Raw genomic sequence first — 17,454 nt, 5'->3', positions numbered from 1 at the left:
CTGAACGATGCTAGTCTTTGAAAAGACATTTGGAATGTATTGCTATACTGGAAAATAACCGAATTTAATTTTAAAAGATTACAATAATTTCAATTTAAACAAATTTTCGTAAAATAAAGTAACACATTCGTATTCAATATTTACTTACCGTTAGGAAATATTTGTACAGCCCGTTGCCAAATGAAAGCGCCAAAAAAGTGTCCCGAAATCCACCTCTGCGACAAGTCATCACCTCTAAGACTGTCGATTTTTCCTTTATTTTACAGGTATTGAAATCGCATAGAGAAACTAGTGTAAACGGAAGGTAAAACATATCACTGCCTACAAAAATCGCGTGGATAAAGAAAATAATGAAATACATATCTAAGGGCGTTGGTTCCATTAAAATATAGATAGATATAAAAATGACGTGATATACGATATTTCGTTCCTACAGTGTGTTCTAGATTTTTAAAGATACAATTTTGTTATGAAAAGATGAAATCAATCACTTGTCTCAGGTGAAAGTTAATATCGTTGCTACAACATTTTGCGAAATATACAGGTATATCATTGCAAGTAGAAGTGCTCCGGGGATCTTTAAAACAACCGTGTACGACTGTACGACAAACGTGCAATTATTCGATCGGAAATTACACAGTAGAAATAAAAGATAAAAAATTAATACTACACAAAAGGGCAATTGTGTTTTTTGATTTGTGTTGTTGGCTGGTTGATGTTCTTCCTTTCTTTCTTTCTTAATTTCTTCCTTTTCTTCTTTTATTTTCTTTTCTTTCTTTCTTTCTTTCGTTTTCCTTCGTTTTCCTTCGTTTACCTTCGTTTACCTTCGTTTTCCTTCGTTTCGTCTCATTTCTTTTCGTTTCGTTTCGTTTCGTTTCGTCTCGTCTCGTCTCGTCTCGTCTCGTCTCGTCTCGTCTCGTCTCGTCTCGTCTCGTCTCGTCTCGTCTCGTCTCGTCTCCTCTCCTCTCCTCTCCTCTCCTCTCCTCTCCCCTCTCCCCCTCTCCCCTCTCCCCTCTCCCCTCTCCCCTCTCCCCTCTCCCCTCTCCCCTCTCCCCTCTCCCCTCTCCCCTCTCCCCTCTCCCCTCTCCCCTCTCCCCTCTCCCCTCTCCCCTCTCCCCTCTCCCCTCTCCCCTCTCCCCTCTCCCCTCTCCCCTCTCCCCTCTCCCCTCTCCCCTCTCCCCTCTCCCCTCTCCCCTCTCCCCTCTCCCCTCCCTCCCCCCTCTCCCCTCTCCCCTCTCCCCCCCTCCCCTCCCCTCCCCTCCCCTCCCCTCCCCTCCCTCTCCCCTCTCCCCTCTCCCCTCCCCTCCCCTCCCCTCCCCTCCCCTCCCCTCCCTTCCCTTCCCTTCCCTTCCCTTCCCTTCCCTTCCCTTCCCTTCCCTTCCCTTCCCTTCCCTTCCCTTCCCTTCCCTTCCCTTCCCTTCCCTTCCCTTCCCTTCCCTTCCCTTCCCTTCCCTTCCCTTCCCTTCCCTTCCCTTCCCTTCCCTTCCCTTCCCTTCCCTTCCCTTCCCTTCCCTTCCCTTCCCTTCCCTTCCCTTCCCTTCCCTTCCCTTCCCTTCCCTTCCCTTCCCTTCCCTTCACTTCCCTTCCCTTCCCTTCCCTTCCCTTCCCTTCCCTTCCCTTCCCTTCCCTTCCCTTCCCTTCCCTTCCCTTCCCTTCCCTTCCTTCCCTTCCCTTCCCTTCCCTTCCCTTCCCTTCCCTTCCCTTCCCTTCCCTTCCCTTCCCTTCCCTTCCCTTCCCTTCCCTTCCCTTCCCTTCCCTTCCCTTCCCTTCCCTTCCCTTCCCTTCCCTTCCCTTCCCTTCCCTTCCCTTCCCTTCCCTTCCCTTCCCTTCCCTTCCCTTCCCTTCCTTCCCTTCCCTTCCCTTCCCTTCCCTTCCTTATATCAACCTAATTTATAGCCTAAATATGCCTCAGAATGCACTATTCAACGTCTTAAATTCTACTTCTTGTCTGGGAGGGAGGAGGGGGGAGTATCTGTCTGGGAGGGAGGAGGGGGGAGTATCCAACAGACGCCCGTACATCCTTAACATCTCTTAATTTTTTAAATAATTGATCCGCACCTGAGGGTAACGGACATATTATTACTTCGGTAGTACCCGTTTAACTTCCTTCACAGCATTTTTCCCGGTACAGAGACGGTGGCATTTGACTATTATGTAACCCCTTCATAATAATGAGAGGCAGTCTTTTGGAATGGGTAGGACGTCCATGTATATAAACAGGATTAAAAACTTATAGCAACTGAGATTTTTTGCTCATGTTGTTAGTTTTTAAGATTATTATTTCTTTTCTTTTTTTTGTGACGGAGGAGGCAATTCCGGTATGACCTTGTAAGCGCCTTTGATATAATATCCGATTACTGTACAGTGTTATTATAAATATTGCCTGAAGAGGGGTTCACTATACACTCCAATATACTTCCCTCAGGACAATTTAATTTAAAAATACCAAATTCAAAAGTGCATTGAGGGTCTGATAACACAACATATCAAGTTTTATTAAAAATAGCTAGCAGTCAATTGCACTTTGTTTTGTTATATCGAAGCAGCTCGCTGACTGCTCCCTCGTAGAACCATGCATGTTGTATTCCATACTATAGTACATGATCATATTGAAGTATTTAAAGATTTCATGAAGGAGGTGGGAGGGGGGAGGGGTGGTGATGGAATCGTTGAATCCGAATTCCTGTTTGGTGAGGGGAGGCCCTGGGGGTTATCAGCTTACAAAACTTAATTCGTCTAATGGTGCATTCCGAGTAACATTTAGATTATAAATGTCACAACATTATAAATGTTTAGAACAATTTCTTTAAAAACAGTTTACATCATCGGGCCATCGCACTTTGGAATCCTCTACCTTTCACTTTGAAGGCGATGCCTTCATTAGTTGATTTTAGAAAAAGCTTACAAAAGCACTTCATCAACATGTACTAGAACTGCGAAATGAAACTGAGAGGGAAAAATGGGGTGAGGGAAGGGAGAGGAAGGGGTGGTTCTGTTTGTTTTTTGTTTTGTTTTTGGGGTTCTCTTTTTGTAAAGTTCTTTTTAGTAGCCTAAACTTCCTTTCACAAGTTTTGTTTCTTGTCTCCTTCTATGTCATATGTCATACTTATATAAAACACAAATAAATAAATGAAATAAAAATGAAATAAATAAGGTAACTATACCTTGACAGTTGTGCGTGAGGCTGAAAACGGGGGGGGGGTGGGGGAGGGGTTACACCACAAACAGCACACAACCCCGTCCCTTCAATCCACGACAGTATTACATGATGAAGAATTTGACACTTTCAGCTGTTGCTGTTCGAGTAGAAAATCCAAAAGAAAGCTCCATGAAAAGTTGCCTTGTGTAGTTTGTTGGATTGCAACGAGTATAATACTGCGACCGATATTTGATGTCCTAGTTCAAGGGGAACTAAAGGTCAGGTGCACTTATGCAGTTACAAAGCACATGTAAATGATACCAGTATCATTACAGGACAGTTTGGTATAAACTACATTTGATAATATATAGAGAGACACACAATAATGAGGACATTTCATGTAAGTCTGCTTACATTAGGCATCATATTAGGGGTGTATGTAATGCTACAGCTGAGCATGGAGCTGTGAATAAAAACCAAACCTGCCAAAGTATTAAGACAGATGTGCAACAGATAGATAAGCAAAGTACGTGTGTGTGTGTGTGGGTGGGGGGGGGGAGGCACACTGCATATTTTTACTTAATATTTCAGTGTAAGAGTCGCGTATGATACTGATGCAAAGGTCGTTATATATTGTGACTGATCAACTAAGTTTAACAGATCGTCGAATCAGCCGCTTTCATAGTCTACGGATATAACTATAGACAAATTGCATAATGAAATAAGATAGCTTTGGAGTCAATATAAACTCTGTCACTCTTTTAAGAAGCACCCAATGTATTCCTTACACGTTTTCCTTGATATGGAACTTTTTCGTTAGTGATGGAAATGGCATATGATTGTGATAATAGCATAATCGATCAATACCTAAAGGCCACATTCAGTCTTAATTGGCACTTAACGTTCTTCCAACATTCATATTGTAACAATGCAATTCCATTTTAGATCAGTGATCTATATACGCAAAGTCAGGATTGGTAGGGGAACAAGTCTCATCACCGCCCCCTTCCCCAAACCCGACCTAATCTCCGTTATCAATCTGAGGATAAAGGATATATAATGTTCATTCGGGTTCTAGTGTTTTGTTAAATTCATTCGGGGTAGCATTCGCCCACTCTTCCGGGCCCGGGGACGCCTTTCTATATATGCCCCCGATACTAACATCAGTTGGAAAAGTTTAGAATCCCCCTCAGCCCACCCCCTTCTAATCCGTTGGAAACCCGGACTGAATGGCACTTGTTTTGGTTGTTCAGAAACTTCTGTTACTATAGGATACCAGCGAACTGAACCTAAAAATACTTAAGTTGTTTAACAAATGCTACCTCCCTGGGAATGCTCACAAAAACGGGTTGCATGGAAACCATACGATATTGTTTGTTTTTTTTTTGGCATTCTGGATTCCCGCCAATAAATGAAAAAAATGGAAAAGTCATCATATTTAGACACTATTGGCATTGACCGATCGACCTTGTTAAAAAAAACACCAAGAGAGACCTGGATTGCTGGGGATCGACAACTGAGACTGTCACGTGCAGGCGTATGAATGGCACATATTGCTCTATGATCAACTTTGATTTGGCACAGCTTAGAAAATATTTATTCACCTATTCCGACGAGGTGTTGGGGTCACATATTCTCACTAGAAGTGTGTGCTTCTTTGAGGATTTGTTTGCAGCATTCGTCTGCTGTCATTACATCAAGCAATATTGTAATTTCTGGATAGAGGCTTCGTACGTTTTTAGCTTGGAATATTTTGTTCCATTCTTGCAGGTCATCTGAAGGCTGGCTATAGTTTCAACCGTTACGGACTTTCTTTTGGCGACTTTAACCTTATAAAACTAGTATTGCCACGGAACACTTTTTTTTTCTTGTTTAATTCAGTTGGAACAATTTTTTGTACAAGATGAAAGGTGATACAACAAAGCCAAACTCTACCGATTCGGATTCTTTAGTCGACTACCTCTACCACTTTATGAACTATTGTGATGACAACTCCTTCCCTACGCTGGCTGTATTTAACATCTCCTTCACCATTTTCGGTCTCGTTACCGGTTTTTTCTTAGTGACGATGATAATGAAGAATGCTGCATTGAGAGGGGATAAGTTTCTGCTGCTCAACCATCTGATCGGTGTGGCGATTGTTCTATTGGCGATGACCGGTTTGCTATATACTGAAGAAGCTATTAACCCCTGCTGGAGTATCGGCCGTTTCTTGTGCAAGATGGTTCACTTCCTGAAGACGTCTCTAACGAATGTTTCGACTTTCTTGTTAGTTTGCCTAGCGATACAGCAGTTGAACCGATACCGCAGAAAAACCGACAACTTTTTCAACGCCACTCATCAGCGTTGGCTCATCACCGTGGCCGGGATTTGGTGTTTCGCGATAGTGGTAAGCGTACCGGAGTTGGTGTTATCAAACGTGCTCCACTTCGATCAAGAGGGTGTTCTATCTTTCTGCGGTGTTTACAATTCCAATTTGGCGCAAGGATTTACTCTCTCAGCTAAGATCCTATTCGTAGAATACATCTCGCCGTTTCTTATTCTTGTTCTCGTTGTCATCATTACCAGTTTCTACGTCTTCATGGTACGGTCACAATACACCACCTTTGGAGTAACGGCTGGTGAGAGTCTAGTCGTCCGAGATTTGAAACAACCCAAACATTTTGCGCTCGTCATCTGCTTGGCATTTGTGTACACCATAGGATATTTCCCTCTTTATTCGTACGAGTTAGCCTCATTTAAAGAAGGCTTGTTTCAAACTGGAAGGTTTAGCAAATTCTGGCTTCATATGGATCTTGTTAGTACCTTCTTCGTGTTGGTTCCGCCGGCCCTCGTGCCACTTTTCGTCCTGCTGTTCTCATGGCCACATCGTGACACCGTGATAGAGATATATCGCGGTATTACGGTTACTATTTTTGACGATCAGACAAGAGAAACCGGTGCGGCAGCAGAAAAACAGGAAGAATTTGCCGATGTTAATTTGAACGCATAATAAACAATATTTGATGCTTTTTCTGTCTCATTTTTTGACAATGTTACATTATCATTTATTATTTTAGGTAAATATGTGTTCGCGTCTATTTAAACAATCACAGTACACTGTGAAAGTGTTAAAAAACTGGTATGTAACGAGTATAATAATAATGTGAGGTTTCTTGTACGAACCAATACTGAGACATATGTACAATATCAAAAAAGCAGTAACACCAACTTACGTTACCCTTCATCACTACCGAAATCGTATCCCATCTTCCTTTCACTGTAAATACGTCAGACGTTCTTTTCTACGCATGCGCGAGGTGATTGTTTGGGTTGGGCGGTGTCTACACTTACTTCTTTTCAATCTCTCACAAGTATTTTAAAATAGTAACTAGCATAACATATTGCATTAGATCGGACAATATATACTTAATTTATAATATAAAAATGTCCAAAACTGCACAAATTGACGTCTCAAGTTTTCTTCCAGCAGAATATCCACCCTTCCCCTGCCCCTCGCCATACTTTGGAGTCGACTGCAACGAGCCCATGGCTACATCTCTACCTCTAAAAATGTGTAGGTGATATTTCGATGGTATCATGTTATCATTCAGGGTTATGTAGTTTACATTCGGTTCCTCAAGAAATAGGGCTTCATGGAATGTTATGAAATGTGGCTATATAGTGACGTCATACATCATACGGTGATCGTGCCACAAGGTTTATAAAACTGACGATACTATATTAAAACTCTACCATTTCACTGTTTTTTTTTTTAAACAGCACAAGTGCGTGACGTTGTTTCTGATTTAGTCACGTGATAACAGAAGAAAGTAGGTCTCCCGTTTATTCAGCCTACCGTACTGTGTTCCTATTCAGGTCGCATAAAGAGGTTGGATAGCTCTTTCAAGCTCATCAAAATTTCAGCACAAAGGCAATACGTTTCCAATAGTGCTTTTCTAGACTTTCCGATCTCGAAATTATAGACAAACATTGAGGACATGGACAATTAAATATCCCAGTGTAGGTAGCTACTTTAACTGTGGCAATGAAGATAACTTTCAAACATGGGTGACCATTATGGCATCTAGCATATATGCGGGACAATACCGATGACGCTTCTAACACAGGCTTAAGTTCGTTTTAGCCGAGTGAGTTGATGACGTCATATCTGAGTTCACCTCGCTTTGTATTCTTTTAAAGAGCATAGTTTTAAGTTAACCTTCGGCCTATCATATTTACAAAACCTATTAACTTTTTGTCTCCCATTTAAAACTGGATCGTGCTGATAAATCGGTAGCATGTGTTATAGTTTTCCAGTAGATTCTGTGTTCTCTGTGTGTGTAGTGTATAGGGGGTATCTAGGAGTTTCCTTGCAATGTATATAGCAGTTCATTACGATTTTTAGGTTTATGTATGGGCCAGTTGATGTTAATATAACATCTTATTGTTTGATATTTAAAAGACAGGATGCTTTGCTTATATATAATGGTGGTTATATCTTCAAACATGTATGCCAAATTCACTAGGAAATACATTATTTCATAACTTGGCAAATTTATTTTGTTTTGTTTGTTTGTTTGTTTTTTTTTCTTTTCGTCAGTGTCATCTTTAGGATCTTCCAATAACTTACTCATTCTCAGCAAGTTTATGACCTTCTAATAATTCTTTAAATGTGTTCTTTCGAGTATCGCCTACCCCGTCTGTAAAAACACCGAATAATCAGTGGGCGGAATTAACATATTTTTATTGTATGTCAGGGGCATTATTTATGTATATATATATATATATATATATATATATATATATATATATATATATATATATATATATATATATTTATATATATATATATATATATATATATATATATGTATATATACATATGTATGTATAAACCATTTCCATGCAACTTCCCCACCCCCCCCCCCCACCTCTCCAATCTCTTAGTCTTACCTTTTCCATCTTTATACAAAAGTATTTATAAGCAAAATTTCCATAGTCACCTAATTCATACCCTAAATATACCTCAGAATGCAGCATTTAACTTCTGAATGTTCACTGGGGGTGGGGTGGATGCATGCACCCTCCTTCACCACTTGGAAGTCAGCTTCAACGACCGCATGACCACCCTCAGGCCTTCTTGACAAACTCCTGAATCTGTCTCTGTCTATCCCATAAAGGGTTCATATCCCCCCCCCCTCATATCTGAACCAGTCGGGGTGGGGTGGAGATGGGGATATACAACCCTACACCTTTAGAATCATCTGCACCTCACTGACCAAATGTCCACAAATAACATATTTTCTGAGAAGAATTTCGAGAAAAATATATTCGAGTCAGTATTCGATACTGAGTTTGTATTTATTCAAAGAATGACGTTAAGGTGAAAGGAAAAAAATCTTTATGTGATTTATCAAAGTTTGTTGTTACTTACAGCTAAGTTTATTCATACTAAGCCAGTTGGGGAGTTTGTGTGTGGTACACGGGAAGATCCTTTACTCGGTTTGATTAATGTTGATCAGTGACAGTCAGCGTAAAACAAAGACCATCCTATGGCAAGCCAATAGAGCCAAAAAAAGCATTTTACTATACGCTTGCTCAAACCAACTAATCAGTGAACATTGCCACTCATGTGATATGTTTAGCCAAGTCGTGATCAAAGACAGACAACGTGTCACATAATTCACGAGAACACGTTCTCAAAAGCCATGCAGAAAGCTGAGGCAAATACACGAGTTGGATTCCTGCCCAGTTCGCTATGTGAACGTAAGCCAAAATTACAAATTGAGGATTGTTCTTTGTGGTCATGTCTCGTGTAGCTATTAACAAGTTGGTATTCACAATGATAACGTTGTCAGCTAAATCACGAGTTCATACTATATTAAAATTTCTTTAAGCACGGTATGAAACTTAATCTCAGCCTCGCTAATACCCCCCCCCTCCAACTCCCCCTCAAGCAGTTCTTTCCTAACATTAAAGTAACCAAAGTTAATTTTTTTCAGGAAAACCTTGGACATGATACATACAAGTGGTTATACTATATTTACGTTGTTTGATGATAGACGTTTAAGGACATCCTACTGTGTTTACAGGCGCTTTATTTTAAGTATGTTAATCGAACGCCCAAGTTTCTATCTGTATTACATCCCCAATAAACTTTATATCCAAATTAAAATGTCTAAAAGCTCTATTCTATGTTAAACTGAGTAATTGTTCCTAGCATATTTGTAATGATCTGAGGAGGTTACGTAGAAACCAGGGACAAATTCGTGAACATGCTTTTAATGCGGGCTTGTGTACATGAAATACGAGGATGTCTGCATGGTCACCTTAGACACGTATGCCAGATTTTTTGGCTATAAGAAAACTAGAAGGGTTGACGATACGCCGTTAGGCACATAAAAACAACTTAACAGCGAGCATTGAACACAGTATACAACCAATGCAATATCTAAATAAACATATAGATATATTTATACATTTTTTTTAATATTTTTTTCAGGAGATTATAACCAGTTTGAAGTTAAAGACTTTAGATTTCAACCGATTCTCGTTGTGGTCACGATAACTATGTGGATATTGGTAATGTTGTTCCACGATGGTTATGGTCTTGTATTATAACTTCCTCTCATATGTCGTTACACATTGTCATGATCGTGGAAGCCTTACAAGCCATTCAAGGAGGCCTTTGACAGTCGGATATTACAGCAAGCGACTGGTATGCTAACTCTAAAGACATTGACAATTTCCATCGACATTTGAGCAATACAATTCAATTTCAGTGATTGTTGTTGCCACATTAAAACGATACACTGTGCCGTCAAACAAGTTATACTCTCAACCCGCACATCAAACAAGTTAAATACCTGGTGTTATGCAGAATCATATGAGAAAATAAGTCAACCAGTACTCTGCCAACGCTTTTTTTCGACCATGCGGCATTTTGTAAGAGTCCCAATAAATATCGTGAAATTCATAACATGTGTTACGATGTTATAATACAACACCGTACATCAACATTATCAATATCGACCATAGTTATCATGACAATAATGAGGATCGGGTGCAGATTTGCTGGTATAGGAATAATACTTGATATGCAGACACAGTCTGGGAATTGTGCTTCGGGGGAATACACTGTAACTTAAACATTAGCGCCTAATCGCATAGCGACGCCTAGATTGTATAGAGGTAGAATCAACCGGTCACATGACGCAATTAAATTCAAGAATGTCTCACTAATGTGCTGCTTAACTATCCATAAACGTCAGCGGAGGTTGAGGTGGGGGGGGGGGCTACATAAATCATTTGCTATACGTTGTTTGATGGCAATTTCCCCGTCGTGTACGGTTACGATATTGTATAAAGGGAAGTTTTTAGAATATCTTTACCGTTTAACATAAAGCTTTGATGACAGGAGCGGTGGTTAGTTTTACGACGCGGTGAAAGGTTGTGAACTTTTTGTTTACGGACGCGTATAGCATACTTAGGTATGATTATAGTCGAGCTAAGTTAAATGCATATAACTAACCGTTACTATAGTTACTTGAGAGCAGATCTCTTCGGAAAGGAAAATGTTTTTAATCAACCGTCGGGAAAAGGGGCGAGCAGAGGCAATTGGAACTGCACACTTTAATGGGAGTGGAGACTCACGCTCAAAGAAACGTCTGATGCCGGTAAACTGACCTAGTTTCGAATGAGGTGTAACAGAAGTGTTAGTCACCACCATCGATCTCAGAAAATACACACAGCTTGCTACCGTCGGTAATTAGACACTAGTGTACAGTCAATACATGCAGCTACGGTCAATATACCCAGAACACAGTGTACATAGCAGCGATGGACATCTCAGGTCCAGCTAAAGATATCACATTTCATTACTGTCTGCATTTTGTTGCGACCAGAAAAAAAAACTTTACTTGCAAGCAATGGAAAGTTAACTTTTTTTTTTCCGGAGGGCGGCACGCGGTTTGGGTCTTCAATGCATGCTTTCAAGTATAACTTCAAGAAGAATTTCATCTTGATACATGTAACAATCAAGGGAAGAAAGGAAACAAAATAAGTGTTATTTGGTAATGCTTCAATAACTCATCTGGTTTTCAATACATTCAGCATTCAAATATTATGCTAAATCTATGGAATGCTCCTTTAAGGCCCTTCGTTTCAGAACTAAATGTTAGTCCATTGTTTCATCAATTCTATAATAACTCAACTAAAACATGCTCTTTTAACTTCATGCGAACAATAGAGCTTCCGTGAAGTATAACACAATTTATCATTGAAAAATTTCAAAAGGATTGTAAACTTTTCATTTGTCTCCCATAAAAGTATTATGTTTTGGCCTATTGAGTTTTGTATTGCCTCTGAGGAACTGACCTAACTTTCTATATATTAGAATAAGTAGTCCTACTACTGTCTACGAGGGTCATTTCCCACAAATAAGTACTGATATAGAAATAGACGCTAGACCGAAATTAGTTGTTGTTGTTGTTGTTGTTTTTTTTAACAGTTTACAACATATCAACATTACGATTGTGTCTACCCCTAGTTACCCCTATATGATGATTTCAGTTTTCTCAAAGGAAAGAATACATGTAGTGCAATGTTTTCTTCGAATGTCAGCGCAGGGCACTGCAGGTAAAATGTAATCATTACCTATATATATATATATATATATATATATATATATATATATATATATATATATATATATATATATATTTATATATATATATATATATATATATATATATATATATATATATATATATATATATATATATATATATATATATATATATATATATATATATATATATATATATATATATATATATATATATACCTGCAACTTGTCAAAACTGTTTTATAACGGCACGCCCTTTAAGCCCCGGCGGAGTCGCATGCATGACGTCAACGTCGAGGCTTATGATTTTGTATTAAGTCGATATATATCCTCACGTTATAGTTATACATTCCGTATAGTAATAGCGCCGGTAGTGATGGGAGTATTATACCTGCAGAATAACTATTTGAATCCAGCCAACGGCAACTTACATCATTCTGTATAATTATTATTTCTATTGTTATGGTACTCAGGATTATCATCGCTGTAGTATCACTAAACATTATTAACATGGTGGTCTGCGTGAAAACGTGACCAGTAACTTTTATGTATGCAAGACTACCGTATTGTACCAAAGTTACGATACATCATAAAGAAATATCGGTGGTCAATTTCAGGACAGGAAAATTAACATGGCGACCTTTTTTTTACAAGGAATTGGCAGTAATTTGTAAATATTGTACTAGTTATGATAGGTGACCAGCTTTAGAAGGGCAACGTCGGCTAAATCTGCTATACAACATTGGCCAAATATGATAACGAAATTCCTTATCATGATTGTGATGTCCGGGCACGGAGCTGAAAAGCCGACTAAAATTAGCTGAAGACGAAGACGAAAATCCGTAATATAAAAACACACACTGACGAAAGTCCGTAGTAAAGTAATAAAACAACTTGTATTTACAGAGATATTTACACCGTTCCTCACAAAAAACACGAAAAACAAGGAAACAAAAATACTGTAGAATGATACACTCTAAACGCTATAGAATGGTTATATACTCGAAACGTACTCGTATAAACGTACTCGTAGGTCACAAATGGTAATAATTTAGCTCGTAAATACCGTGTTGGCTTGTAGGCTTTCAACACCCGAAAACATAAAAATAACTTTTCTATGGAAGGCCGAATAAGCAACTCTGCCACTACAATGATATTGAATGGACAGGGGGTGTGACTAGTACGTAATTAGGCTTCATGATATGAAATAATAACCTAAAATTTAATAGTTTTGGGGAATAGATTTGACAATTTAAAGTCTTTCTTTGTAGCCTGTTTAGTTCAATTTTGGCTGCAATTAAAAGGAGCTGGTACCGTTTTCAGTTAAAGTTCGATCCTTCTTCAACTGCGGATTTATGGCATTATGTCACATTCGCGTGTAGGAACCAAGGATGTGCTCACACTGGGCGGCACCGGGCGGCTGCGCCCATCAGTTCTGAATGCCGCCCAGCACAACCAGTATTTTTTTGCCGCCCGGCACTTTTTTATGATAATTTAACAAATTTTACCATAACCAAAATCTGGGAGAATACATGGCACAGAATAGGAAAATAGCACCACCTAAGCATACTTCATATGCAAAATTTGTCCAGTGGGGAGGGGGTACACCACCCATGAGATCCCTCTCCCAGGGTGTGGATCACACTACCGCGCAATCTGCCCGGCACTCAATATTTCTGAGCACATCCCTGAGGAACGTAGAGCATTCTGCATTGCCGGTTTATATAACTCCTGACTCAAAACGTATAGGCTATACTCGCATGAAATGACGCGTGTCCTGTTTCACTATAGTTATACCCATCGTTGAAAATAACTAACCTGGGTATTGCCTTCGTTGACATGGAAACTGATATCCGCACAGACCTGCTTCAGTATTTATCGGCTTCTACCGGAAGTAATAGTATCAGCCTGTGAATCTTGTCATATCTTCTTCGTTCGATATAAAAACCACTTGGTAGGATAGCTATACGCTTGGAAGTATTTTTCACCATAAATTACCTCCAATAACAGATAAATAGTGTATTGATTTGGCAAGGTTTTACCTATTAAGCTGAGAAGAACTCAAACAAGTACTGCTTCTATATAGGAATATAGTTGGATATCTTCTGGCATATAGACCAATCGTTCCTTTTCTTATTTTACATCTTCGACAGTTTTTCTTTCTTTCTTTCTTCCTTTCTTTGAATTACAAAAAAAAAGGAGGGGTTGACTTGGCCGTTGCGCCGCAGACTCTGCACAAGAACTATCGAGTATTTCAGCAGACTTTGAAGTGAAGAATCAACACTTTTTACAAGGAATGACAGATAAGTGTGACGTCTGTCTCTGTTTAATTTGACTACAAATTATCGCGAAAATCCTATCAAGATGAGTCAACCGAAAACATCGACAAATGCTCCTGCCAAGGTGACCGCCGATACCGGCAGCTGGTCGTATTCGTACGATTTTGACAATTATTGCGAGACTACCACCTACGGTAAATTGGCGATTTCCAATACGGTGATCACAGTCCTTGGCTTATTGGCCTCATTCCTGTTGATGATGATTATTTGTAAGAATCCAAGGCTGAGGCAGGACAAATATCTGTATTTGAATAACCTGATTGGTTCGTGTTGTTGTCTGCTCTTTGTCAGCGGTACGCTTTACATCGAGGATGCGATTAACCCATGTTGGCAAGCGGGACCGTTTCTATGCCGGTTGGCTAATTTTTCGAAGACGTATCTGACCAACACCTCCACGGCGTTCCTCATCCTCATAGCCATCCAACAATTAAACCGATATCGGCAGAAGTTCGTGACGGTGTTTAACGCGACACACACACGGTGTCTGATAGTCATGGGTATTGTATGGGCTGTCGCGCTATTGGTCAGCATACCTGAGTTCGTGTTTGCGAGTGTGTTATGGTACTCTTCCCAATTCTCGATATGTCAGCTATACCTCACCCACCTACGACAGCGATTTTTCGTCACCGCCAAGTTACTATTCGTAGAATATATCGCGCCGCTCGTTCTTCTCTCTACCGTTACCACAGTAACCGGAATTTACGTCATCGTCCTGAAATCGCGATATTCCACTTGGGGCACAACGACTGGCGAGAGTCTAGTTCCACGAGACAAACACCACCCACGTCACTTTGGACTCGTTTTCGCATTGACGGTCGTCTTCCTCATCGGGTATTTCCCTATATACTCGTACGAACTCGTCATATCGCTGGCGCGCAACTCTTACCAGAACCACTTCGCCACGTTCTGGTGGCACATGGAATCGGTGAGCACATTTTTCGTTCTGTTACCCCCAGCTCTTACACCAATACTGATTATGTTGTTGTCATGGGAACATTGTAACGTCTTAAAGTCAATTTATCAACATTTCACTGTTCCGGAGAGTTTCGATGAGGTTCCGCAAGATTCAGCCAACAATGGGAATGATGAAAAGGCACCGGAACAGGGCACTCAAGCTGTTGCTTAGAGCTTAGTCAAATCTATATTTTGCTTCGAAAAAATGGCAGAATCATTAATTATCTTTGCCTTATATGATCAAATTAAAGAAAGTGCGTTCAGATTTTATTGAAGTCGAGAGAGAAAGAGGGAAAGGGAAGGAGGGATGGGGGAGGGGGAGAGACAGAGGGGTTCTTGTTGTTTGTGACGATCTGTCATTCCCCGTTGGTCAAAAACAATTGTTAACAAAGTTATCGTTACTCAAAACTGAACTATATCCAGAAGAGAAGAACAATGAGAAAAGGAAGCCACTGTTTACTAAAAAAGGAAATTCTTAAAGGAAAGTTAACGTGTAAACAAGTAGAGAGTTTGATGCGAGTGCAGTGGCGTAGGAAGGTACTTTTGAGTGGGGGGGGGGGGGGGGCTGAAGATTGATGGACGGCCTGGGGGAGGGGTCTAAATTTTTTGCATTTCCAGGTGGCCTCAGATGCAACTTGGTGCAATATAGCACACTTCAACACCCACTCCATTTTGTAAACTTAATTTTGTATTTTCACCTGGCCTTAGATGCAATTTTGTGCTCCAAATGAGATTTTTTTTCTCATTTGGAAATGAAAAAGGGGTTTTCTGACTTGCGAAGCGGGGGGCGGAATGTTACTTCCGCCCCTCCACATTTTCACTGGGGGGCTGCCCCCCAGCCCCCCCCCCGGTTCCTACGCCCTTGTGCGAGTGTATAAAGTGATATTGTAACAATAATATGTTTAAAGCTATTGGAAAACGTTTTTGTGTTTGGAATATTTATTGAAAGGTTTATTCGGCGTATATGTAAGCTATGTTGAAGAAAACATAGTTAAAAGAAGAAGATTTGCGAAAGAAATCTGTTTGACGGAAGCAGGATTTTTTTTTAAGGTTGGGGGTGAGGACTTTTTCCTGTTTTGGGACAAGTTTCCCTATGTCGTCATCATCATTAAAGCAAATTTGTGTGTCGCCTAAAAAAGTGGTGAAATTCCACCTATTGAAAGAAGGTAATACCTTATTTCCTCACTTGATGCCTCTATTATAACTGTTGGTTTATTTTTCATGAATTCTTATGTGACGTCATTATGTCGTATGATGTATATTCCTTATAATAGGATGTTAACACTCAATTGAAGATTTGAAGTCTAATGCAGAACTGAGTTTTCGCATTTTATTAACCAATCAGAGGTCTTTATTTCGTCGCACTCTGTGACGTCGTACATTGTTCAAAGTCAAAAAATTGGGCAGAGCTTGACTGGAACTTCCTGCTTGAAGTAATTGATATATGAACTGAGGAAATAAGATTAAACAGAATTTCAAAGACAATATGGTATAGGCAGAGCAGCAAGATGTATTGCTAAATATTAAACTTAACCTTTTTCCTCTTACTTTTTGTAAATACTAGAATACTCATCTATGTTATACTTTGTTAAACGTCATTAACAGATGTGTAAGAAATGTCAATGTATATCCATGTTATTTATGGTCATAAATTTAGTCATGTGTTTTCGCATTGGGTTCTCTTTGGTAACCTACCTAATTACCTGTATGCTAGACTTATCATTCCAGTCACTTTGTTCGATGACCCCCGATATAGATATATGTATATGTAAATATTTACTCATTGGGTTTTGATGGTAAAAATTATGTTTTTTTTTAAATTTTTATTAAACATATTACAGTATGGTATTTACAATTGTTGGTAACTTGTAGATTCAGTTAGCTGCTGTAAACATGAAAATAATGAGATAGAAGGCAAAAACAAAACAAGTGCATGTTTGTTGAAATATATATGGTCAGGGCGTAAACTAAAAGGACAATAATTCCTTCTTCCTCGGTCTACAGTTTCTACCATATCCCAAAACAACCCTATCCCATCATCATCCTACGTGCAATCTTTTCTCTTCCTGTTACCTTTTTTACCCTCCCTAAACGATATATTTGGTCCTTTTTCGTCCTGTTGTTTCCGATTTCGGTGCTTTGTTCTTTTCCCTCAATTTCCATCGTCCTTTTCCTCCCATCTTGCGGTTCTGTTTTTTTTTTTTTTTTTTTTTTTAAATAAGTCAGACAATATTCTACCTTGGACGAATTCTTCTTGTAACTATTATCGCGTTTTATTATTATAATTTTTATTTCTTTTTTAAGAGGCTCGTTTTTACTTTATTATACATTAAGGCCACGTACCGTAAACCACTCTCATCCCATCGAGACATCACCCAATTAACCCCTCCTCCCCTCCCCCCCCCCCCTGCCCC

The 17,454-nt window shown here is 39.6% G+C and overlaps 2 protein-coding genes across 3 annotated transcripts in view; both read left to right on the top strand.

Moving 5' to 3' along the window:
- The window catches only part of LOC139984541 (NLR family CARD domain-containing protein 4-like), a 313,255-nt gene that overhangs the window by 161,054 nt on the left and 134,747 nt on the right, over nt 1-17,454 (top strand). The window lies entirely within an intron of this gene.
- The window catches only part of LOC139985136 (C-C chemokine receptor type 1-like), a 76,407-nt gene continuing 71,469 nt past the window's right edge, over nt 12,517-17,454 (top strand). The window contains exon 1 of one of the 2 annotated variants that reach the window (XR_011799296.1): nt 12,517-15,577. Coding sequence is in view for 1 of the 2 variants with exons in the window: in XM_071999373.1 (XP_071855474.1) it covers nt 14,112-15,212 (1,101 nt within the window). In the remaining variant the exon portion in view is untranslated. Of the gene's footprint in view, nt 17,256-17,454 lie in introns of those variants that run through there. The other variant, XM_071999373.1, reaches the window with a different exon arrangement.

The sequence above is a fragment of the Apostichopus japonicus genome, chromosome 17 (genome assembly GCF_037975245.1).
Source record: "Apostichopus japonicus isolate 1M-3 chromosome 17, ASM3797524v1, whole genome shotgun sequence".
NCBI lineage: Eukaryota > Metazoa > Echinodermata > Holothuroidea > Aspidochirotida > Stichopodidae > Apostichopus > Apostichopus japonicus.
This window is presented reverse-complemented; position numbering and strand designations above follow the sequence as displayed.